General features: G+C 43.5%; 1 protein-coding gene across 8 annotated transcripts in view; it reads right to left on the reverse strand.

The window, feature by feature from the left end:
- Positions 1-13,824: 13,824 nt before the first annotated feature.
- The window catches only part of MTCL1 (microtubule crosslinking factor 1), a 101,817-nt gene continuing 89,661 nt past the window's right edge, over positions 13,825-25,980 (reverse strand). For 5 of the 8 annotated variants that reach the window (XM_059858260.1, XM_059858300.1, XM_059858293.1 and 2 more), the window contains 3 exons: positions 24,784-24,815; positions 21,631-23,185; positions 13,825-15,068 (listed from right to left, as the gene is read on the reverse strand). In XM_059858260.1, the coding sequence (XP_059714243.1) occupies positions 14,859-15,068; positions 21,631-23,185; positions 24,784-24,815 (1,797 nt within the window). In that variant the 3' untranslated portion in view covers positions 13,825-14,858. Of the gene's footprint in view, positions 15,069-18,027; positions 18,086-21,630; positions 23,186-24,783; positions 24,816-25,980 lie in introns of all 8 variants that reach the window. The other 3 variants (XM_059858316.1, XM_059858308.1, XM_059858287.1) reach the window with 1 other exon arrangement.

Here is a 25,980-nt window from a genome sequence, read left to right on the forward strand (position 1 = left end):
CAAAGCAGAGAAATCCACATGTAAACAAACATTCAGACTGTCAAACCTCCCTTTCTAAAAATTTGGAATAAACTCATTTTGCATCTTGTATATGACTCAAATGTTTACAGAGCTCCTGTTGTATACTAGGGATTTGAAGCAAAGCCTAAAGAATACAGCCACACAATACACAATTCATTTTAAAGATGTGTCTGGCACTTACTTTTATGAGAACATATGGTGAATATTTAGAGAACAAATCTATGCAATTCAATTTCACCTCCAATATGCATATTTTCAGTGAGTGGCTTAAGGCCAAACAGGATAATACCCCTTGTGGGACCCCCTACACCACTCCCAGTTGATTCAAGACAACGAATTTAATGGGGGCTGCCAGTCATTTGTGGATTCTGTAATTTGAATGCTTTCCCAGACATTACCCACATTGGTCTAAGCACTCTCCTCTCTCTGGTACACAGGGGAAAGCTCCTATCATAGTTAGATGCATTATTTTTGATTTGATGGTAATTTATGGGTTTGATATTCTCAGCTCATGGAACCTCTGTGGCATCTTAATATTTAAAAATATCCCTTATTTTACAGTGGGAAACTGATAATGTATTGACTCTTAGCTAGTATTAACAAAAATTGAAGCATTTTTGGTTTTAACAGTATTTTCCCTGGTAATTCTGTGTAGTTCTCTTGACTTGAAACCACACTGCTGTAACGGGATCAGGATGAGTGAGTGCCCACGAAAACTCTTGGAAAAGCTGGTTGCAAAACCAGGATTGCTATTTACCCCTGTTTAAGAGGTTTAGAACCAATACTGCTCCTCAAAGCATTTTCTCAATTATCCTTGATGGCAAGAACAGTTTGAACTATTTTGTTTTCCAGTGGAAAATAAAATAAAATTCACTACTCAGTATAAAAGGGTGGAGATTGTGTCCTAGAGAGAAAACCTTCCATCCCCAAGGCAGCAAATATTTACTGTTCTAATGGCCCAGCCATAGAAAAGCTCTGTTACTGTCGCAGTGTAGTATCACATATCCTTACCATTATCCTCATTTTTATTGCTATCTGTAGTCTAACATGACTGACACACTGCTAGGCTGTTGCACATTGAACAGTGTAGGAGGCAGGAACAAGAAGCCTTAAAAGCCAGAAAAGTTGATTCTGAAATCCAAGATTTTCAGTATAATGAAAATCAGGGGAAGAATTGTACCTAGGGGTACATTTTGAAATGGAATGGAAGAAAAGAGACCCCTGGGCGATCTCTGCTCTCTATCTGTAAGGGGGCTCCTGCAGACGTGGCTGGCAGTGCCCTGGTCTCTGTGCCTTCATTTTCCTATTCAGAGGGAGCACAGAAATGGCACTGAGTCAAAGTATGTGAGTTGTACTTTCTGCCTGAGTCACTTTGGTGACTCTCAGTGCAACTAGCAGAGTAATTTCTGCAAAGAGTTTCATCCATGGGCTATTTTACATAGATATAAATGTCTTCACAAGTTGCCAGGAGGATCAAGCAAGCCTTGCAATATATTTTCTGGCCAAAGTTTTAAAATCAGTAAAAAATGTCTGCCAAGAGCCAGGGCCTTGGTCTGGGTCTGAAACATCTGTGTTTTGGTAAAGAATGAAATAGAGCAACAACTGAAACTTTGGCTGGAAATAAGAAGATGCTTAGAATGAGAGTCATTGATCTTCTGTCAGAATGTGAGAGATGAACACACCTGTGGATGGACAGAGGGTGGTCTCTGGGAGGAAGAACAGGTCCTGATGAAGGTATCTGCTAAGTTCTTAGCTTCCTCAGCTGTCTGCACAGCCTGGGACAGGCAGAAGTACTCCTCCATCACCATAATCCTTGTGCTGTTCATCTTTATCAAGTCATGCCAGTTAAACTGCAGGCTTCAGATGCACCCACACATAGGATGTTCAGTTTGGCTTTTTACCTGGACACTTAGCATAGCTTTTCAAATGTAATGTAAAATGGAGTATGACACCCTTGATGAGTAGTTTGGATGCCAATCTCAAAGGCACCATGAAATGCCATCCTTTAGGCCTGAGCAGCTTTGTGTCCTGCCCTTACACTGCTGCTCAGGGAGGAGCAGGGAGTGAGTTCTGTTTCTGGGCTCTGGCACAGGGATTGATTTGCTGTGAGAGCCACAGAGCTGTAAATGCTGCCAGCTGAGGGCCCAGTGGGAGCCAATTTCTTTGTACTCCACATGCTGCCAGGGCCTGATCCCATATCCTCTTCCTTGCAAAATCCCTAGTGTGCTTTGTGTATATGGGGAATGGAGAATTGGGGCCCAAGACCATGGGAAAAAGGGAAGCTGAATTCTGTGAAGAAATTACAGAACTTCCAGAGTCCAATCAGAGAAACTGGCCAGAGTTACTGAATTACACAAGGAGAGGAAGATATCTATAATATTCCATGTCTGCATTGGTTTCTATCTATAATCTGAATGCTTAAGACTTCAATAAAGAATTATGAAGAAATATGAGGGTGACATTTGAGAGGAGTGGAGAAAATCCAACTTTAATAAACAGAGCAAAATTATATATAATGATGAACAGTGTTCTAATCCCATGATATTTCTGCCCTCCTCAAATTTCAAGGCAAAAAATAGGCTTCTCTTCTTGATACTAAAGGAGCATAAGGTTGGAATGTCATAGCCGAGCTGCTCAGCCATAAACATACCAGGATTATTTAGAACACTTTGTCTTTTAAAATTGTGCCCTGATCTTATTGAGAATGTGTGAAGGAATTGTTTGATGCTTTGACACTGCTAGCAGCAAACCTTACTCATTTCCGAGACCAGCACTGGATTTCCAGGAACAGTTTTGCCACATTTCCCTCTAGAGGAAGCCAGTGCCCAGAGAATCGATGCTGGATTGCTTTCACTGTGCTCAGCAGACAACAGGCACTACATGAATCCTCCTTTTACATACCAGGCCCTGATGTGATGAGTAAGGACAGAGCTGGGAATGAGGGCTCTGCAGGTACTGAGGGCTCTTTCAGCAGCTCAATAAAAGCCTGTCCCAACTGCTTTGCTATGCTGGTTCCCACCACAAAACAGTATAAACAAAGCTTCTGGGCACAGACAAAAACCTGGTGCTATCCCTAGAGCTAAAAGGGACATTAAACAAAGCTGACCTTTTTGGTTTTCCCCTTCTTTCTGCTTTAAACTCAGGTCTCACTCTCAGTGCAGGAAGAATAAAGAAATGGTTCAAGGTGATACCAGATTTCATTTTCCCAGCCTGCAGCACTGTACTTGCTGTACAAACAGCTCCACACAATGTCCTGCTCCTTGCCAAATTGGCCTTTAGATGTGCTGAGCGGTGGCAGGAGGCCAGCACCACCTTTGAGACTGATGTCACTGCCAGTCTGTGACATGCCTGCAAGCAGCATATTTTGTAAGGATGCATGATCCTCACTCACCACTGAGACCAGTTCTCATTTGGGTTTAAATCCCTCTATATGGCAGAGTGCCACCTGCAACTCCCAGGAAATCCTCAAAAATGTCGGATGAACTGAAAGGTGTTTTCCATGATGGTAATTAAGGCATGTGCATATTTCACACTCTGGGTGCTAGGAAAACAGTTAAAATGTGGTATTTATGGTGCTGCTGTTTTGTGCTGCCCTTTTTGGCAAAAACGGGAAACATAAATGGAGCTGGATCTGTGGATGCACCCACTCAAGCTGCCCTGCTTATCCTGCTTCACTCTCCCTTGTGTGCCAACCATGCAGCACAGCAGCCTGGTGGGAGGCAGGTTCTCTCCTCTGCCTCTGGGACTCGAGAGAGGCAGCAGTGAAAGCCCATGGCCAGGATCCTTGCATCCAGAGCTGCTCTCTTCATGGAGAAAGCCCAGCAGCACCCAGAGCTGGTCTCTGGACGGTTTTGCCTTGAACAGGATGGTGCAGCCCAGAGGAATCCAGTCCAGGTCCACAGCAACTGGAGGTCATGTAATACTCTGTCTGCTCTCACTGGTGAAGCTTTAGGCAGTATGAGATGAGGCTCAGTAACTTCCTTAAGGAACTTACCAACTAAATTATTTATCAATGCTAAGGCACCAGCTCCATAACACCAGAGGATGCTCTCCCCCTGCAGGCTCACCTTCTCTAGCCTGATGGCCCCTTCTTGCTTGGAAAAACTCACAGGATAACTTTTTGGAAACTTTTATTAAACCTTGCCATTGACCTGCTGGAAAGGCAGCCTGGTGTACTCAATGCAGCCTAGTAAGGAACAGGAACTGGGTGTTTTCCAAACCCCACAGCACCCCCTTAAATAAATAATTTAACATCTAGATGCCTCAGTTTCTCAGCTGGAAGAAGAGCAACCATCACAGGACAGCAAACAAACTTCCATGCGTCCCCAAGAAGCAAATGGCTGTGTAAGCACTGCCTGAGCTCATACAGAATCTGAGCAGAGAAGCCAGTATCAAAATTCAGGTAGGTACATGCAGAGCAGGCTGACAGTCAGACACAGTCCTGCTGAGTTCTTCACCTTGGCCCCTGGAATTCAGATGAAGAGCTGTAGTTTCTTACATCTGCTGTCACTTATTTTCTCTGTGATGCTGCCCGACTCCTCCTGCTCAGACTTGCTGAGCTCTCTGGATTAGCACCCTTTCCACTGCTGGATTTTCCATCCAAGTTAAAAAAATACAAATTCTTCTTCACAGAGAGCACACACATCTAGAAAAAATGGGCAAGAGCATTCCTGTCTTCAGTCATGGGACACAGCCAGCTAAAGGGCACACAGCCTGCATTAGGACAATAACTAGAAGCTGGTAATTTCTTGCATAGCACGGCTACTGCATTAATATATTTCCTGAATGGCTATGGATATTCCCTATTCAAAGAGGCCACGTTCCAAAAAGCTCCCTGTAAATATGTTTCTCTCACTGCCAAAAACAGAGAGACAAAGAAATTCCTTTTTTCTGCCTCTACTTGCTTAAATTTAATTAGTACCTAAATTTCTTTCTGTACTAAGGAAATGGCTTCTTCTCCAGGTCACTCCAGCACAACAGACACTACTACAAAAACAAATTCCCAGAAAAATTCTGTAATATAGAGGAAACTCCTCAAAACTGGAAACTGGTATATAATAATTGTCCAAGCTCTTTGGGTCCACATTACCAGGTACTGTATGTACCAGCTACAGCTAAAACTCATGATTTTCTGTAACCACTCAGTCACACTGGTCACCAGGAGCGTCTGGTTGTTTACACTGCTAAAGACAATGGACACCTTCCTGACACAGCTGTGGTGTGTCCAGGAGAAGGATGAGATGTGTCTGGGCAGCCCCTTCTGGGGGCCCTCCTAAGCCTCAGCCTTCCCACTGTTTCAGAGTGAGCCCCAGCACCCCCTGCCTGAGGTATGAGCCACGTTTGCTTTCGTCTCCCCCTCTCTGACAAGCCCACATGGACGTGTGTGTGCTTGTGTAATTGCCTATTTTTCAGTGTGCATGCATAAGAAAAGCAGTCTCCAGTGCACACGGGTCTTTCCTGAGGGAGATGACGAGCAAATACATTATGAGACAGATGAGACAGATGTTAGTCATGCTGCTTATTAAACCACGGCATGGCAGTGTTCAAATTCTGAAGTGGTAAGAGTGGCAGGACTGAATACAAGAGGGAAAATTATTTTCAGGTGTCTGTTTCTAATAACAACATTTTCAGAGGGGGCAAGCACACAAAACCGCTTTGATTTTGTTTGGGACATAATGTTCCATTCCCATTGCTCCTTTGGAAAACACTGGGGTAACTGAGGGCAGCTCTACCTCAAGTGGTACCTTCCCATGCAATGCAGTTGTTCCCATCAGGTGCCCCTTGAACTTTCCAAAACATCCCAGTGAACACTAGTGCCTTCTTAATATTATTTTTATCTTGCTGCTAAAACTAGTTGCTAGAAAATCAGTCAATAATCTAAACTCCAGTTAACCTGGTTTAATCTGAGATATATGCCCATTCCCTCTGCTTTCAAATCCATAAAGCGTTGGGACATTTAATTGCTGTTACATATGGCTTTTGAATATACAGCTGAGGGCATAGGTGCTCCAGGGAAGGTTTTGCAAAACATCTGCTCTGTGAAAGCAATGCCTGTCTGTTCTAAGGAGCCATTGTGCCATAGCCCTACAGAATTTGTCAGATGTTTTACATCTTTACAATCTGATGGCACGCTATAAACCATGTCTTTGGTGGGGAAGGATTTGCATGCTGTTTGATGTGTGTGCCAGCTCATGGCCTGCTGCTCCCTAAAGCAAAGGCTTGTTTGCATAAAACATGCATCAGAAGGAGGTTTGCTTACGTGGTAGCACATTCAGAAGCCTGCTGGAAAAAGGGAACTCACCGTGATGGAGGCTGAAAGGCTACGTATGGATCTTTTGATTGTGTCTGTATGCTCCATCTGATCAAACTGATACAGAAGAGAAACCAAAATTTATCAAAGTAAATTATTTACAAGGAAAAGAGAAAACAACAACACCAGCCATGGCTTATGTGCTATTCCCCAGACATTTCTTCAGTGACCATCTTGCCTAGTCCCTCATTAGCACAGAAAAAATTGCTAGACTTTAATCACAAAGACTTCCTAAGCAGATTAAAGGCCAGTTTTCACTGTCCATTTAACTTATCTTTAAAGCTCTGTATTGTATTTCTCTTCTTAATCTGAGCTGAGCTTTTGCCCACAAGTACTGTTTAAAAACAGCAGAGCAAATACTATGTGGTGACTATTTCCAAAGACCAGGTTTGCAGCAGTCTGTGGTTAAAAGTTGTGTGATGCTGATATGGGATAAAAGACAATATTAAGAGGGCTGGGAAAGTCTATTTGGTCTAAAGAACATCTCTTACACCTTGATGTGGAAAGGGCCACTTCATAGACCTTGCAAAGTGTCTGTTATTAGGGGTCTGGTGCTACCCCTGTATATACACATATGCATTGCTAGGTATAAAAAGAAAAGAGGCTTTCTGTTTTACAGACAGACAGACAAATTGATGCTTCTTTTTCCATCTTCCTTTAGGAGACTGTTTTCAATATATATATTTAATTGTGTTACCTTCTGTGTCTATATCAGCTGTTGGTCTTTAGCTGATGTACTTTTAGAAAGATTTAATACCCAATGTGCTGCCTGATGTGTTTTACTTTTGCATAGTAGCTGTGGAGGTGCTGCCTCTAGGCAGCTGGCAATGAACCTTTCTGCATGTAATACATTATTTTCTGTTTAAATGATTGTTTCTAGGCTGTAATTACTGTGTCTGCTCTGCAATATGCACCAAGCTTAATCAGTTCATCTGTCAGCATTGTCTGCTCCGCTGACAAAAGACTAAAACCATTGCAGGCCTGACCTAATAGATGCCAAGGTTTAAACATGTCCTACTGCTTCTTCAGATTGACTGTTTCTGCTGCAAGATCAATGAAGGCTTCAGAGAAAATATGTGTGGATTTTTAAACAAGATTTTACTGAGTTACCTGACTCCCATGGAAAGAAGCCTTTCCACATATCCAAAGCTTTCTAGTATGTAGGTCACAATCAATTTAGTTAACTTGCTAAGTGGCTCAAATGATAATTTAATTTTGGTGTAGGTTGGTGTGTTTTCTTTTCTCCATTCAGGTCAGAAGTGGCCTCAGGTAACAATGGTCTAGTTCCTCACTCCATTCTCCATCCTGGCTCCATTGGAGTTTCAGAGTTGCCTCTGCCTAACCTGAAGAACCAGCAGCAGAAGAATATTCTGTGCTTGTGCTGGGATGATTTCTGTGTAACTAACTCCTCTCAGGGAAACCCTGGTAGTGGGACTAGCTAAATAAACCAGTTCTGGTTCTGGGGGCTGGCAGGGGCTTGTGGTGCTTGTGGGAGGGGATCCATAGCAAGTGGAGGTTTTCCCAGTTCTTCATGCAGGATTGATGTTGGTCAGGGGGGCTGCTGGTCACCTAAACCAGGCCTGCTCACCAAGAGCTCAGGCAGACTCTTCTAAGTGGGGAAATTCTAAGTGCTAAATTATTCAGCTCTGTGCTAGGAAGATGCACTAATTGCTGAGTAAAAGTAACCTACATACCTGAGGCGGTGTCATCCCATAGTCCTGCAGTTTCTGAATAATCTTGCTTCTGTTCTTGATGTGAAAAATGTTGCGCAATTCGGGGAATAGTGTCCCACTCCACTGAGTGTCACTGTGTTCTTCAGGACTCACGGCTTGGCAAGGCAGTCTGTCCTGCTGAAGACCCTGGGGTTTTTTTGAGGAAAGCACAGCACAGTGCAGCTCATCAGCTGGAGTTTCCCTGTCACTCAAATGTAGACTGCTGCTGAGAGATGCTGTCAGTGTTATAGACAGGCAAGGTTTGTCCCTTTGTGTGTCCTCCCATGAAAGTGACACCACTCAAGGTTTGCTGAAGCCAAGGCACAGGTCTGGGGCTGCTCTCCAGGAAATCAGAATGAGACTCATTGTTTACCAAACACAGTTCAAGGCATTGGTTTCCAGGGGCTCTGTCTTTCCCTACTTCTTATTGCTGTTTTCCTTCCAACTATTTAATGGTCCTATTACTCAAAAAAAAAAAATTATTTTGTTTGAGAACACATCAGAACCTACTTGTAATATATCTAAGATGCCTGTGCAACATATTTAACTTACATTTTTATGTGTACATTATGAAGCAGAGGTGTTGTCAGAAGCATCACAGACTAATAGATAATTTGTGGAGCCAGGGCTTTGTTTTTGGTTTGAAATGTGATTTCCATGACAAACTACAGTGACATTGTAGTAAGAAAACTCCCTCTCAAAAGTCTTTGGTTTTGTCATGGAAATAGCTGTGACAAAACCATGGCCTTTATTGTTCTTCCTCTCATTCATATATGCAAAGTGGATTTTTTTTCAATCCTGACAATGCAGAGTGCAGAAAATGCAATGAGGAAAAACACAATACATGTCTTCTCCAGACAACATCAGGAATTGAGGCTGTATTTTAAAGACAAACATGCTGAAGCTGTAGTCAAAGATTGATGATAAAAGTTCTCCAAATGTCTTAAGTTGCTTAAGTCTCTTCCCTGAGCAGAAAATCAATGAGATTTATGTTCTAAATTGCTAAGCACTTAACATTGCAATTCTTAATAGCTAAAATGTATGGACTACTCATCTCCTATTTTAAAGGGGTAATTTTTTTGACCCCAGAATGATGCCCTATTCCATTATGTTAGGGCTTGATATTTTTGAGCCAGGTGGGTTCCAACAGCTCGGTGAGAAAGCAGTACCTGCTGAGCAAAACCTGTGGGATGAGCCTATCCATTTGCACTCAGCTCTCTCCTCTGCAGGCTAATCCAGACGGATCACAGTGGGAGACAGGAGCAGGAGGAGGATTAGGAGAGTACCTGAGTCCATGATATTTTTGTCTCTAAATGCATTCTAAAGACTTACTGTAGAAATGATAAAATATAATTATGGTATATAAAAAAACTCAAACCCCAAGCAAACAACCTAAGGTTTTAAAAGTAGAAACCAAAATTTGTTATTTGCTATTGTTGAGGTTTAACAGGACTCACATTTCATAGCCTAACACCACTCTTCCCTTTTAGTGCTGTATCTGCCTGCATTGCTCAGCCAGGCTTGTTGCCATCTAGAGAATCATATAAAACTCAATATCCAAACCACCTTCTTTCTTCTCCTCATTGAGATATCCATCTACTTGCAGCTGCCAAGTACATGGATTTTTTTTCTTTTTCTATGGCCTTCTCTCCTCAGATCTCAGTCTACCACCCTGGGCTCCCCTGCCCTGTCCCCAGAAAGAGAACATTCTGCCACCCACCTCTTGACCTCCTGCAGCTCTAACCTGTAAGTGATGTCTGTCAAACTGGGGGCTTCTGAGGAGCTACTTGGGCCTGTGCAGCCCCAGCCCCAGCTTCACCTCCAAACGCTTGCTCAATATGGAGCATCACCTTTCTTCAGGCCAGCTTCAGGATGAGAGTCTGCACTGCCTTTGCTGAGCAGCCCGTTGATCCCTCCCTCAGTGGTGAAATCCTGCCCAAATCACCAAGTGCTTTCAGGATTTCAAACGTATCTTTTCAGAGGATGACAACACTGGCCTCCAGAAAGTGTTGGTATGCCAAAAAAAGAAGATTGAATAATGAGAGAAGTACTAAATCTGCTCTGATAGGGAATAAAAAGTGGCTTTCTGTGACAGGTGCTAGACTTTTATTCTAGAGACTTCTATGGTAAGGCAGTAATCTCTCTCACCCAAAACTGAAGGCACAATGTCTCATATTCCTGCATGATGGATAAGGGGATGATAACAGGGAAGGGAAGCAGACTTTGCTCAAAGCTATTAAGCCTCTCTGTGAATCAGGCTGGGCTATGTGGAGACTGAAGACATTAGCTGTCATTTTGTATGAAAATTATATGTACTCAGCAGCTTAATAATACTCCAGCAGGTTACAATGATTTACATATAACAAAGTAAAAACTGGGGAACAGGGAGTGAGCGAGAAATGGGATACCTCCAAAGAGACCATGCAGGAGCTTGGTGGTTCAGATACTCAGGAAAGGAAGGGATCAGGGGAAAATACATACCTTGGGGTACTGTATGGTCATGGAATTCCCTCTGTGCAGAGGAGGATGTGAAGGGAAAAGGGTAATGGGGAAGGAAGGTCCAAGCCTGGTCATTTTCCAGGCACTGATGCACCACACAAGTGTGGTGTGTTTTGGGTCGGTGAGTTGAGAGGCCATATACCATTGCCACTGGTGTATATCCATGTGTCCCTGGTGTGCAAAGTGGAGCACAGCACGGGCAGGTGACTGTGAAGAGGCAGGAAGTAAAGTGGGAGAAAGGGGGGACTTCTCCTCCCCATGGCACCCCCACATACACATCAGTGCTGTGACATGAGGGATACACCATCACCCTGGGGTGCCACAGCCACCCCAAAAGCTGTCTGGGCTGGGAGGGATGCCACAGGTCACAGTCCTGCTCCTGATCCCCTCTGAATTGAAGGAGCAGGTGATATCCCAAGGCCATCATCTCTGGCACCACAAAGCCCTGGGTGAAATCCAGCTATTTCAGCCTTACTAAACAAAGCTGGGACACATATATTCACATCCCCTTACACTAACTTGTGTGCTAATCTGTGAGGCTTCTCCTGCCCTGATAATTAATGAGGCAATAATTGAGATACCTCATTGACACTGAGCTGCAGACTTTCTAAAAAGGCTTTCTATTTTCTCTCAGAAGATTGTAAAAGGACTTCAGATGGACTAGAGACTTGTAATTTGTTTTATAATTTATGTAGGTAATGATGGAGCATGATGAAATAATGTGAAGGTGGGTAGGAATGTCCCAAACCCACCAGCAGCTATAGTGGAAGAGAAAAGCCTTGTTGTTTCCAGAGCCAGTAGAAACATGGGATATTTCTCCATGTCACTGCATTCACTAATTAGACTAGAAAGAAGATTATGTTTAATTAATGTCATTCTTTTAAGATTGCCCACAGAATCTCTGTTTGTGCTTAACCTTCTCCTTCTTGCTATTGCTTGCTCTCTCGCTTTTGTTTCAGTGATTCCTGCTGTTCCAGAAGCACTTTACCCGTCAAGCCACAGGCAGCTGCTTATCCTCACAGATCTTCAGGATGGCCAGGAGCTATTTCTGCAAACTGGGATATCCTTGACTTGAAAGGCAAATACAATCCTCTGGCATCAAAGTAACAGATTAGTGCCCTGAATCTTCTGGTGCATCATTAAAAAAAAAAAAAAAATTACAGCTGTCACAAGAAATGGAACACAATTTTGTTGACAACTTGCTGGTTGTCAACATTGCTCGTTCATTTGCAACTTCCAATTGCTTCATGAAGGAGAAATAGCTTTTGAGGAAGCAGCAACCTTCCCCTTATTCCTGCAAAGCTACTTTGAAAAGAAACAAGGATTTTTTTCAGTTGTGGCTTAGTCTTCTCCAATAATCATTGTGACTCTTGTGGTTCACCTTCAAAACACTTTTTGCACGTACTCCTCCTTCCACTCCCAAACCAAAATTAGTGCAACAATTCAGCAATGTGCTGCAGAAGGAGGATTTTCAGGAAAACAGGGTGGCCACCACGGACAATTTTAGGCATTCAGACTTGGGGATTGACTAAACTCATGAAAAAGCCTAGCAGTGAGGCTTTGAGACAGCTGGGAAGGCAGCTATCACTAAGATGACTATTGCTGCTCTGCGCTGGCCCTGGACACTCCTTGCTCTGACTGTGGCACCAGGGAGCCATCACACAACAGTACTGTTAATTCACTGCCCAGTTTTGCAATGATGACCCACAGGTGGACATTTTGACCCTGGGTCAATAGCCACAGCCCCACCTGATATGGAAGAAATCAGACCTAAATTGGCTGTGATTTGGGAGACAGGGAGCTTGTTCTTATCCAACAGCTGAATTAGACTTCCTAGAAAGCCGGCTGTGACACAGCAGGACAGGATGTGAAGGGCTTATTTCTTGATAGAGCTAACCAGGAAGGCTTCTAGGGAGCCCAGATGGTGCTCTTCAACAAATGAGCCTCAGAAAACCTCAGCTAAGGAAACAGAATGGGAACAAGCCAGTTCAGCAATGGGATAACTAGTCAGAGCAGTTCTGGGGCTCCAGAGAAAGCATGTGGCCAAACAGATGGTCTTAGGCAAAGTAGCTTGAGAGGTTTCCACCTCTCAGAAGTGTGAATTCTTGGCTGCATTTACTTCTCATTGTTAGCCTTCAGTTTTACAAAAGCCCTGTTTATTGGTCTCTGTACATAATGCAGATGGTACATAAGCTTAGATTAATACTGGACATGTCATATTTCTGGTGTTCCATTTAGCTGGCTGGTTTTCACTCCCATGAGTGAGAAAACAACAAGCTATAGGGCCACAGAGAAACTGAGAAGATGGGTCCTACAATCCGTGTGCGTAGATGTCTTGTGGAGGTCAGGGAGGGAATTTAGAAACCTTCCCATGGTCTGATCCAGTGCTCACAAGAGTACGTGGAGCACTGTTGGGGAAGATGAAACAAGAAAGCCTTACAAATATGATTGCCTGGCAAAAGATTTTGAGAATATAGAAACTATAAGCGAGATTAAAATGAAAGCAAACTTTGACATCCCTTAGTTACTGAACAACAGGAAAACAATGGTGTGGCCGGCTGAAGGTAATCCCCTTTTGATGAAACAATACCCTCTGCAAGCAGGCAGGTCCAAGGGTCAGAGCAGACCCTGCCAGCTTGGCAGAAGGGGTCTGAAGAGTAGTTTTTTGGGTTTAAAATGTAGCACAATATGGTAATGTAGTGATTCTTATAGGCTGTATGTAAATGCTATAGGATTTGTATGCTGTACTAGATTGGTTAGTGAGAATCAGAATATTCAACACAGAAGATGATTTATTGTATTGTAACGGGAACTTCGCTCTCTTATGCTCTTGCTTTTGCTCTTATGCTCTTGCTTTTGCTCTTATGCTCTTGCTTTTGCTCTTGTTCTCTTACTTTTACTCTTGCGCTCTTACTTTTCTATGCTCTTAGCTCTTGCCTTTTTACGTTATTACCCTCTCATCCTTTCTCTTCTCTCGGGCCTGCTCCGAGCTGCAGCTGGCAGCTCCCAGCAGGGCTCTGTACCCACGCCCTTTGCAATAAACCGCAAGTACCACGACTTGGCTTCAGAGATCTCTCGTCTCTGTCCGTCCCGACCGTGCTACCCCCAGTCTCGCCTACAGAGCACAGCATAAAATTTGGGTTTGCTGTGATTTATTTCATATAAGGAAGCTTTTTTCTTCCCTTATGAATAAAGGAGGAGCTCAGGGGCTTTTATGTCGCCCAGTTAAATGAAACTGGGAAGTACCATCATAAAAAAAACATTATGAAGTACTCGAGCAGCTTGTAAATACTGAGGGTTTTATTTCCACTTCACATGGTCTCAAACAGACTCTTAAACAAGACCAGTTACAATTTAGTATGCCCAGAGATTTCCATGGTTTTTCCAAAACAAAGGAAGTTCTCAGTAAACGCTGTACATAGCCAGTTGAACCGCTAACAATAATTTAAAAACTCTTTTTTGTATAGTCAATGCAAGAATACCAACGATAAAAGTACAGTACAGGTAAATTCACAACAATATTACAGTGAAACAGATTGACTCACATTTATGTGATGGTACAGTAGCAGTATGTACATGCACTAAAGTGCGAGGACCCAGAGGCATGCAAGTCAAGTATTGTAGGTGTATTTTACAGCTAACTCTGTAAGACTTTCTGAGGCATTCTTTTCTTTGTTTTTTACACATTTACTTGTGTTTACCTGTATTCCCCTCCATCTCAAATAATTACAAGTCTAGTGAACGAGCTTAATGGCTTTCTTCACTACTTAAAAGGTATCGCTTCAGACAGTTGAAGCATCTTTAAGAACCTTACCTTTAAAAACTGATAACACTGACATTAAAATAGAATAAAATTAACTTAAGACCCTAGTTTTACATGAAATTAAAAAAAACCAACCCAAAATACCCAAAACCAAAACTGAAAACGTAACAGTGCAAATATAACCAAAAGGCAGTCAGTATTTGGAGAGAGCGCGAGCATGTATTCAAATTCCCTTAAAACTTAATTTACATTTTATTTTAAATCTTACTTTATATCATTTTAACCCTTTTTTTGTTTGTTTTTGTTAATATACTGTATGTAGAAAAGATGGAGACAAAAATAGTTTTCTCAGCTATGAAAAAAATTAAGTTATTACAGGCACATTAACTGTTTCATTCTAGAAACACCTCTTGTTTCCCAGGTTGCACATTCAGCAGCTGTGTCTGAGAACATTCTTTGACCTCTCCAAGCGGGCCTCCCTCCTTCGTGGCAGAGACGGCTGGCGGGCGACTTGGAGGAGGCGAGTGGTGGCCAGCCCTGTTCCTGCGCGCAGTCAGGCCGGCTCGCCTCCCTGGCTGGGGGTCTCTGCCAGCAGCTCCTCGCTTCCACGCTCCTCTGAGGACGCCAGGTCTCCGGTGGACTGCGACTGTGAGGCAGTAGGGGAATGTGAGGCCCATCGTGACGGTGGGCGCCGCTTCGCTGGTCTCTCTGGCCGGGAGAAGCAGGGTTGGAGGGACGGGGCTAGTGCAGAACAAGGCAGTTCCTTGGCAGCCAAGAGAGCAAAACAGCGGTTAGTGACTCGCGTTAGAGACCGTCGGGATGCGCGAAGAATTGCGAAACAAAACCGCCAGACTAAAGCTAAGCGTGTGTCGTGGCATGAGAGAAAAGCAAGCAGCGAACACCCGGCTGCGTGAGGGCTCCAGGCATCTGCATGTGTGTCCGTGATTGATGGGACAGGTAAGGAGACAATGAAAGAAAGAGGGTGAGTTGGAATAGCTGAAACACTTTCAATTGCTATTTGTCCCTGTGCTAGAAAGAGAAGAGCTGAAAAGTACATTTGCATAATGATTCAGGAAAATCCACTATTCAACACTTTGAGTGCTGACCTGGCATAGAAAGGCTAGGTTTGGCATTTGCAAGACAGGTGAAAAATCAACCACTGTCTCCTTTTTTTTGCCTTCAGAATTCAGACTTGACATGCAGGAGACTTCTTAGCACAGAATAACGACTACAGGGGTAGTTATGATCTGCAGCTGGGTTAAAGATGAGGCTTAGCTACAGATTTCATTTTCTGGAACACCACTGCTAACTGCCAGCTGCTGAAGCCTGAATTACAGGATTCAGAGGTACTCTTTGTTAAAGGCAACAATTCACAGAAAAGGAAGAAATTGGAAATTTTGTTCCTTCACCAAGTTTCCACTGTTCTGGTTTGGTTAGCTTGCCTTTGCAATTAGAAACAATCTGCAGCTGTGATTTTTCACCCTGGCACTAAGTTGGTAATGCCTCTAATATTCATGGACTTTGTTCAAAGCACAGTTGCTCTTCCTACCTTGCTCTGAATGCTGCCTACATCAAAATGAGTGACTGTGGAAGCAAGTCTGTCTCAGAGGGCCAAAGCCAAACTTCTGAATTTCACTGCATACTTTGGAACTTATAAAAGCAAATCAGAGCAATTTGCCAACATCTAGCAATGCGTACACCAAGCAGCAGTCACTGGAACACACACAGGGGGAGTTCAATAAAAATCAAAGCCAGAGTGCAAACTGGTGATAATCGAAGAGAGAGACCAGAAATGATACAATGCAAAGGAAAAGCTGTGGTACAGTAAGACGCAGGGATACCAAGGCAGCAGGGAGACCAGGATTCAGCACACTGTTTCTGATGGAGAAGGAGAATAGTGACTAAAGGTGGAAAAATTTGGAGTAGGTAACATGATGTGATTGACAGTGAACAAACAAGGTGATACAACATTGAACTTCTCAGCTGAGTGGAAGACCAAACATGAATGTCATAGGACAGAAAGACCAGTTTTGAAGACAGAGAGCTGAGGTATGAGAAATGGAGCTGGTGACACCTGTTTTGGAGAGAGTGCATTGTTGGACTCGGGAAAGCCTCAGTGAAGGGTCAACCCAGGTTTTTTGGGCAGCATGCAGCCAATGGGATGATCTACAGCTGCACACCAGTGCCTGAGAAAGAACTATGGCCAGCGGCCCTCAGCACTCGCAGAGCACCTCAGCCTGCACCCCCTCCTCTCTGCATCCTCACTCCCCACCCCATCTCTCTGCCATTAACTTCAGAACCCTTGCTAAAAGTGCAGTAAGGCTGAAATGGAAATTGGTGCTAACAAAAAGATTGACTCTGTGTCCTTACTTCACCTTATCCCATTGTGCCTGGGGCAGCATATGGTCTGTGAAAGCTGCCACTAGACTCAGATTTGCGAAGAGAAATCCATCTGCGCAGCAACAGTCATGGGCAGCACAACACAGTGAATTGAGGCTATGAGATTTGTGGGTTTTGTCTTAGCCTCTTTCAAAGAGGAGGCTTAAAATGATATCTTTATAGTGCTGCTTGCTCCAGGCTGCTTTATCCTAGTTTTGGAGCAGTAAATCAGAGTTAGCACAGCGATAACAAAATCTATTTCCACTGCTGCCTCTCCGTTCAAAAGCCTCTCTCTAGCACGGCTGCAGATGTTGGTCAACTTTTACCAAACAGCAAGGTTAAGCTCATCTTATCTGTGATGTACACATGCCCAGCAGCACACAAGGCTGTGCTGGTGATGGATGTTGCTCCAGGGCCAAAAGTGACTGGCAGCATAATCTTATAAAGTGCTGGCTGCTGAGTCAGTCACCCCCACCTGCAGTGTGGAAATCCAACCATGACAAGGAAACTCTGCAGATGATTTGTGAAAACCCCTCCTCCTTTCCTATATGTAGCTGTCATAGCTAGAAATGGTTTTTAAAAAAATAAATAACCTGTGGGTAATTTAGCTGGGTAGCTGCTCAGGGGTGTGGGTGGATAGGCAGCATTTCTTAGCCTGAACACTGAAAATGGGAAAGATCATTTCAGCTTCAGTTTCTAGCTATTTCCTAAAACAAGCTGTCAGCCACCATGGCTATGTCTACATTAATAAATAAAAAAACCAGTTTTCTCCCTCTCTGAGGGAGAGTGGATGGTCACAGCTTATGTCTGCACAGTGTCTTCCCTCTACTGTGGCAACTGCAGCCACTGGACAGAATTGGGCCCAGAACTGCTTAATGAGCGAAGGTGACTTTAGCCTTTAGCCCCAGGCTGGTACTGAAGCCCCTTCCCAGCCCTCTCCACCTGCTGCTGTAGCCAGAACTGTAGGGAAGGCATTCTGGGGCAGCCAGAAAACCTTCGCTGTGCTCTTCATGTCAAAAAAAAAAAAAAAAAAAAAAAAAAAAAAAAAAAAAAAAAAAAAAAAAAAAAAAATTATCACAAATCTGAATTCCTCCCCAGCATTTTTGCATACAAATTTTGACTGAAGTGTGACATCTTCCCAGCCTGTGCTGCTGCAGGACAGGACACAGCAGATGAGCTTCTATCCTGAGCTCTTCCTGGCTGTCCCATACAAAGACCCCACAGGGATGTCAGGTGTGTGCTGATACCTCTGGGGTTGTGGCCATTTATTTCCCTCTGTCAACCCCCGTGTTCAAGAATGACCGCTTTCGGAAAGCTCTGGAAACAAGGTAGAAAGGACTTACAGCAGTGAGGCAGGCAGGGTTAGAGTCCCCAGGGGGTAGTTAATAAGACAGTTTGGTTCTGGACAGAACAGACAGAAAAGAAAAAGAAAGCAAGTAGGTTGGAAAGAACTGTTTTAATTGATTATTTTTTTAAAGTGAAGATTTCATGTCAGCAAGGAAGAAGTCTCCCGATGTTACTACTCATTCAGATCATGTTACCAGTGTTACCACAGGGAAACTAATAATCAAAAATAAAAGCCAAGCCACTAGAAGAAAAAGACTTAGAAAGAAAGGAAGCAAACAAACCAACCTTTTACAATCCTAGCACAGTTTCAGAAGTGGACATACCAATAAACAAACCAAACATTTCTACTCATCAGAGAAAGATATCTGTTTTTCTTTGCCAACCTTGACTGGGGCTAGGGAAAAACCACATTACTATGAGAGGAATAAAGCTGTATTCTTTTTTTCCCTTAATGCAATTTCAAGAGAGAGTTTCTGCTTAGGAAATCTTTAACAAGCAAGAAAATGGCTGTTATTGTTTGTTGCTTACACTTCTATTGCTCAGGTTTCATGACAACTCTTTGCCTCACCTTTCTCCGTTGTTTCTCTTCAGCAGTGATGCTGGATGGGAAACTCAAGATTAACCAAAAGCCCTTTAATTCTGTCAACACCTTCCCTGATTTTCAACATTCCCCCTCCCATACTGAATGGTTCAGTGGCAAGCCCGTGGCAATTGCTTTGCCCTGGGGAGCAGAGGATGCAGCACCTGCTCTCTCATCTGTGGGTCTGTGTGGATGCTCCTTTCACAGTGTTGTCTCCAGAAATGAGCCTGACTCCCAGTCCAGGACTGTTGTGTAACCTCCATGTTCTACACCCTTGCTAGTCATAAAAGCAAAATGTTCCTAAAGCTCTTAAGTTGATAGTTAGGTAATGCTAATCTGCGTTTTTAATAGTAAAATGTATCAATCCTATGATACACATGTAAGATAGGGGTTTAGTTAATTAGCAGGATAAAACACTAGTAGGCCACACTGTGTGGATTATGAATTTGCCTGTAAGCAGCTCTGGACAAGTCAGAAAACACAAAGTTATTGCTGCTCTGTATGCATATTCACTCACAGGCACATGCACTTGTACATAAACAGATAAATATATGAACTAGATTTCATATTTGCAGCAGGATTATAAAACAAAATTATGTAACTAAACAACTCAGAAGGTCAGATTGAGAAAAAGTCACCAACAGGTGCTGCATGCAAGTTTAAAAGTCATTAATATTCTATGGCTGCAGAACCCAGAAGGCGTTTGGTGGTAAAAAGGGCACTTGACTTGGCCAGAAACCAACAGGTCAGAGGGAAGCAGAGCAGGGATCTACTGGAGGGTGGAAGCATTGTGTCAGCACTGCCCCAAGCACAAACCTGCTCCTTCAAGATCATAACTCCCTGAACAGCTGTGTCTGGCTTTGTACAAAATGTGCTAAGTGAATTTGTACAAAGTGTAATTTGTGTGGTCAGGGTAATCCACAAATAACCCAAGGCACCTGGGGAGTCTAAACTTCGTTTTTTTCAGCAGCAAACCCATGCTTCCCTTGAGTACATCTTCCAGAGCACCACCTCAGCTAGGAAAAGCTAAGCTCATTGTGTGAATGCCCACCAGTTTCCTTTTCAATCCACATTCCTGAGAAATGCTAGGACCAGCCAAAGAACAAAACCTGTGCACCTAGACTACAGCCATAATAGTCACGTAGGAGGTGCAAGGAAAAACAAGTCTTAGCTCTAGGGCTCATAACTCAAAAAATTAGGCAAAAGATACTGAGAATTCACAAAAAGGAGCAGTTTTCTGCCAGTTTTATGGTCAATGAGTTTTTGCTAAATAGCATTGACCCAAATCTCTCTGTGCATCAAACTCAGGTACTGTTGCTTGTTTGTGTTTTGGTAACAGCAATTTGTGATGATGTGGGATGACATCCATCTACCTATATTTGATATCTACTGAGGCAGTTAAAAGATACAGGAGGAAATCAAGAGTTTCCAGGGCTACCTTGAAGGCAAAGCTGAATTAAACTTGTCAGAGTACACCACACTTCCTAATACAGACCAGTAGTGTATTCCCAGTATTTCCAACTAAGGACAAAATACAGAGATAGCTGGAAAAAGTCAAACAAATGAGGCTGCTTCCCACCTTTATTCACTCTGAGGGTTGTCCACAAAAACCACTTTCACTCACTAGTATTTTTAATGTGCATGTGGTTTCTTTTCTTTTCCTTTTTTAATTGAAAAACTTCCCTGCTTATATCTGTTTAAACGGCACATAGGGAATAAATCCTTAATTTGCATTGTCCGTTGGGAAAAAACAATTACATCCTCTGAGCAAGACCTAAAAAAAGGAACTGACTGTACATTGAGAACCACCCACTAGGGCAAGGCAAACTACAGACCAAAGGTTTCAGCACTCAGGCTCTCGGAAATCCTTCACACCAAATGTTGAGTTAGAAAGTGGGGTTTGAAGCTTTCCTTTTGAGGTATCTGAGGCAGGGGTAGTAGGAGTCTGCCCAGCGAAGGCAAGGTGATATTTGGGGTGTGCAGGGGTGTATGGGGTGTGCAGGGGTCAAGGAGCTGCTTCCCTGGAGCCAGGGCTCACCACAAGACTAGGATGCTAAAGGGGCAGCACAGGGCAGAGAGGATGAGGAGCGTTTGCCTCTGCCCTGGAGACTGTCACTAACCAGCAGTACAAACCCCTTTTCATGGCTGTACCAGAAAGGCAACATTTGCCTGCAAGAGCTGGGCATAATTTGGCTTTTCTTAAGAGTTAGAATCTCAAGGGCTCTCAAAGGTTCACCAGAAGCATGAGGCCTAAATACTGGTAACTGAAAGCTTTCATCCATCATTACACCTTCTTTTTTTTGTTGATTGCTGTTGCACCTGAGACTGACCCCCAACATCTGGGCACACTTGCTGAGACAGATGATGACTTGACAAAATATCAGCAAGGAGTTCTTAAACACTAAATAGGTATATGTCTAGATTAGTTGATTATATGTGTCTGTTTTCCTTTTTGTTATTTTTGTGAGGCAGCAGCAGCAGTCAGTACCAAGCATCATGCCATTCAATCACATTCACAGACCTGAGCCAAACCTAATCGGATACATTCAGAAAAGATATGCTGAAGGCCCTGAAGTTTTGCTCCAGAGTACTGTAGAGACCATTTTTCACACAAACTTGTTAAGGCCCATTCTTCTGTAGGAGAAAGAATCTACCTTTCCATCCAGCATAAAAAATTTATTCAAACCTAGTGCTCCTAGAGCATCTGTAACATGTGGTGTATTTTGTGACAGAAAACCCTTATCCCAGCTGTTCATGGAAGAACCATTTTTTATCCCATAAAGGATAAAACTCTTCTGATGCTTTCAAGCCAAGTAAGCTGCCAGGATAGAAATTCAATTCTTTCATGCATTCTTCAGTGACTAATCCAAAGTTTCATGACTGGAAATTGCTGTTGGCACCAGGACAGGACTAGAATATTCATGGTAAATACTCAGTAGGACTGCTAGAGATCTCATAATACATTTGCTCAAAGAAGAGTGCACTTAGCTATAGGAGGAAAAACAAGCAAATTCATTACCTCTATGGACCCTGGATCTACTTTGACAATTTCTCCTGTGCTGTTGTCATTGCTAAGACTTGGTGGGCTGTGTGAAGGTAGCCTTCTCTCTTCCTTTAAGGCATGCTCCAAAAGTTTCTTATTCAAGATCCTGGCAGCATTTTCTGCAAGTGTGTACCCTGGAGGAGCAGATAAGTCCTGCCTAATACTTGTCACCTCAGATCCTTCTTCCTTTTGTGTCTCTGTCCCCAGACGGAGAGGACTGGGTGATCTGCCACGGGCATTTGTACATGGCTCCTGCAACGTGCCCAGCTCTGGTCTGGGTTCTGCTGACCTGGACCGGCTGCCAGATCTGGGGCATTTTTGGAAGGTCTCATGAAAGATGGGGCTATGGTCAATGATGTTGAACAAACTGGACAGGCCATCGTTGATAGTGGTGTGGACAGGACTCTCCCGTGTGGTAGTCGATCGAGCCCAAGCGGACTCACTGAATCCTTTCTGAGGTGTGCCAGGCAAAGTCCGGTTATTTGGCTGCTCTGATTTGGGAAGGGCTTTCCTTTGGAGCTTTGGAGAGCCGTATTTGGGGGAGCAGCATGTGCGTTCAAACTTAGCCTGGACCTTTTCAATGACGGGGGTCACCTGCCTGCTCCTTAGGCTTCTGGATGGTGAGGAGACAGGCGTGGACCCCCCCTTTGGTGTCAGACACTTGTGTGGACTGCTGGTGATACTGCGCAGGGTTTCCGTCTGCAGGCCGACGCTGATGGTCTGGGTGGTCTGTGTCCCTGTCGTCCTCATGCCGTTGGTTTGGCACGCCGTGTCCTTGAACTGGGGCTCCGTGGAGTTGGAGCGTATGGCGTTCCGGACCGAGAAAGCGACCTCCTTCATGTCATCACTCATGTTCTTGGACATCTCCAAGCTGTGCAAGGGTGAGGCAAAGCCCACAGTAGTGCAAATAGGACGTTCAATGGGATGAAGACCGTTCTCCAGAAAATCTTTATGGTGTTTGGCCACGTCACAAGGCCACCTTCCAAACATGTCCGAGGAAGCACCTTTTGTCTCAGTGACGTTCCCCATAGCTTTGGTCACAGAAAAGAGGAAGTCTGGCTCCGCCTGGCTTTTCCCTTCACTGCCAGCTATCACTGAGTTATCGAACCTACGGACAACCGGCGGGCTGTGGAATACCCGCACTCCCATTTTGTCAGTAACACTGTGACTCCTCGCTGGCTGCTTCTGGCAGTGCTCTGGGCTGGTCATGGTGTTGGTGGTCATAGTGACACTGGTGGTGAGGTGCCATGAGGATGCCTGGAATGGATCTGAAGCAGGATCCTTCCTGGCTTTTCCAATTTCTGTCCTTTCTGCCCAACCCTCTGCAGGCTTCTCAGTTGCCCCACCATGGCTCCTAGTGTCACTGTAATCCCAGTTTTTGTTGAACTCCTCAATGTATTTCAGATCATCAGGAGACAAGGGAGGCGTTATGTCATCTTTGCTGCCAGATGAAGGCAAATTTTTTTCAGGTAGAAATGGAGAAATATCCATCAGGCGCTGAAATTCGGACATGGAAGAAACAGACATTGCCCTGGAGAGAGGAACACAAGAAAGTCACTCATGAGCCTGGAAATTGTTCCAGAGTAACTTATTTTCACCAGCAAACTCTGGAAACCCAACACTCACCATCTGCTTACATATAAAACCACTTCAATCATTGAATCATGGACTGTCCTGAGTTGGAAGGGACACACAAGGATCATTCAAGTCTAACTTTTGGTCCTGCACAGGATACCCCAAAAATGACACCATGTGCCTGAGACAATTATCCTAACACTTTCTGAACTCTGGCAGGCTTGATACCATGACCACTTCCCTGGGGAGCCTGTTCCTGTGCCCAGGTACCCTCTGCATGAAAAACCTTTTCCTAGTCTTCTGTCCTTTAGCCCTTTCTTTCATTGAAGTCCCCTTTTATTATCTTTGAAATAGCTGTGAACACAAACACCTGTGATGTGCCATTAAAAGTACCAAATGGTTTAGTAGAGGTTCTTAATTTGCTGCTTTTTCATGGATTACTGCTAGGCAAATATCTGTAATATGGAGCAGTAGGATGCATCTCAGAATTACACCGTTCACAGGAAATGAGTGTTTGTCACAATACGAGGCACACTTTTCAAAGCAAGTATAGAGTATTTCTGACTTTCTGGGAAATCATTAAGTCTGCTCCCACTCCTGAGACTCCCAGGCTGCACAGCTGGTGTGCAGTGATGTGGGACATCCAGCAGAAATGCTGCTACATTGAACTGGCTTGGTGAGTTGAGCTCCTGCTGAAATTTAACCAAGGGAATCTCTTTAAGTGATAATGCTGAATTCTTGGCTCTCCCACATTTTACTAATTTGTACAAATCACAGCCATTCAGATGAGTTATCCTACTGCTTTATTTTAACAACAAAAATTTTGAATGGGACTAAATAAAAATGCAAATGAGTGTAAATGAGGTAACACATTGAGAAGTCAGCAAGCAGTGGTTTTCATGGATCAGTGATCCAAAGGATACAGGCAAGTCACACTGTGAGTTTTTAATCAAGAGCTCCTGCTGCAGTTTGGGTGTGTCTCTGTTAGGGATTCAGGTGAGTATGGTTTCTAAATGGATCTCCTAGTCTGATGCTCTGGTCTGCATCAGGAGGGCAATCTCAGAGAGCACAGGCTTCATTCCTTTGGGATGAAAATGAGCTGGAAGATGCTCTCCAGAAGCACAACTTATGCATTCGAGGCTTAGGTGGGTATTCAACCCATGGGATAAGACCAGAACCAATCCAAAGCAAAATATCCCTGACATGCAGCAGCATACCATGTCCTCAGCACCAAGGGTTTTCCTTTACCTATGGATGTCTGCAGTGTGTACTGCACTGCTGGCTAAGGCAGGTGTAGATTTCAGTGTAAGCTGCAGCTTCATGTGCTTTCATAGAGTTTGATCTTTGTGCATGACAGTTGAATGGGGCCCAAGTTAATCAGAGTAGAACTGAAGCATACTGAGACAAATTAATCCCTGGGTGAATCTATTAATCTGGCTTGCAGGCTGTTTAGGAGGTGACATGGCTATGTCCTGGGCCTGTGGCTTGGGTGCAGAGAATCATACCTCCAGCAACTGGGTATTTGCTGGGCTTTCCCCTGCAAGTTTTACTCACCTTTGAAGATTTCCTTTGTGTGTTTCTTCCTCCTGAATGAAAACAGAAACAAGCAGGATAAGTTATTTCGAAAGGCATTGGTGGCGTTAGCTAATGGGTATTTAGTAATTCATTTCCCATTAGTTGCACCAGGTATGTTTGTCTCTAAAAAGTGTCTGATTTTCTCTCTGATATAGATTCTTACAGTGCCAGTGGGAATACTCTTCACTTTGTACATAGGCAGGAGAGTGGTAATGCCATCAGGACAACACACTGCATAGGTAAAGCCTGTATGCCAAATCTACAACAGCTTTGAACTTTTATATTCCCATGCAATCACAAATAGATGTAGACCAAAAAAGGTGCTTTTTCCACAATATATTGATTCAGACTATAGATTTTTGAGTGACTTTTTTCTGTAGAGGCAATCTACTTTATGCTAGAGGCCTAGCTGTGCAGAAATAAAAGAACAACTGAGTTTCTTTGACATAATATTTCATTATACATTTTCTAGGAACCAACAAGTGGCACCAGTTGAAATTCCTCAAGCTTGATATATTAAATGTGTGGGAAGACTTGCTTGTTTCCTAGACGGAATACCTACAGCTCGCTAACAGCATTAAAATGTTTTTTATGGCAGCTATTTCCCTGTGACAATTCCCATAATGAGTTGGGGTTTTAAACTGCTACTTCTGAAGCATTTGCTCTACAGTTATTCTAACTGTTTACTTATATTTCTAGTAAACTACAGGGAAAGCAAAATAGGATTGGGGGAAAAAAGAGCATTGGTATGGTACATATTTTATTTGACCTCATGAAATCAAGAACATTACCAAAAGTCCATTTTAAATTGGGACTGTTTAAAAACAGCACTGCTTAACTCAGCAAATACCTTTCTGGTATTTATCCCGGGTCAGGGAAAAAAAATAGTAGTAAACTGATCCTCCTTGCATTCACTGTGGTATAATTCTGGAATAACGTCGGTAACTTCAGTGGAGTTACTGCAGAGTAAATCTGACCTAACTGAATGCTTCATCAGGGTGAAGGCTGGATTGACTTCTACTGCAGTCAGTACCAGAAAGAAAATAAAGTGGAAGGTAGAGTCAGCAAGCTGCAGTTGCCTCTGTGCATCCTCAGTTAAGCTACTCATTAAACTCCAATCAGTCTCGCTTCAGCAAACCCTCTGAGGGAAAATTACTTTGCCCAGGTTTCCCCAAA

Source organism: Haemorhous mexicanus, chromosome 1 (assembly GCF_027477595.1).
Source record: "Haemorhous mexicanus isolate bHaeMex1 chromosome 1, bHaeMex1.pri, whole genome shotgun sequence".
NCBI lineage: Eukaryota > Metazoa > Chordata > Aves > Passeriformes > Fringillidae > Haemorhous > Haemorhous mexicanus.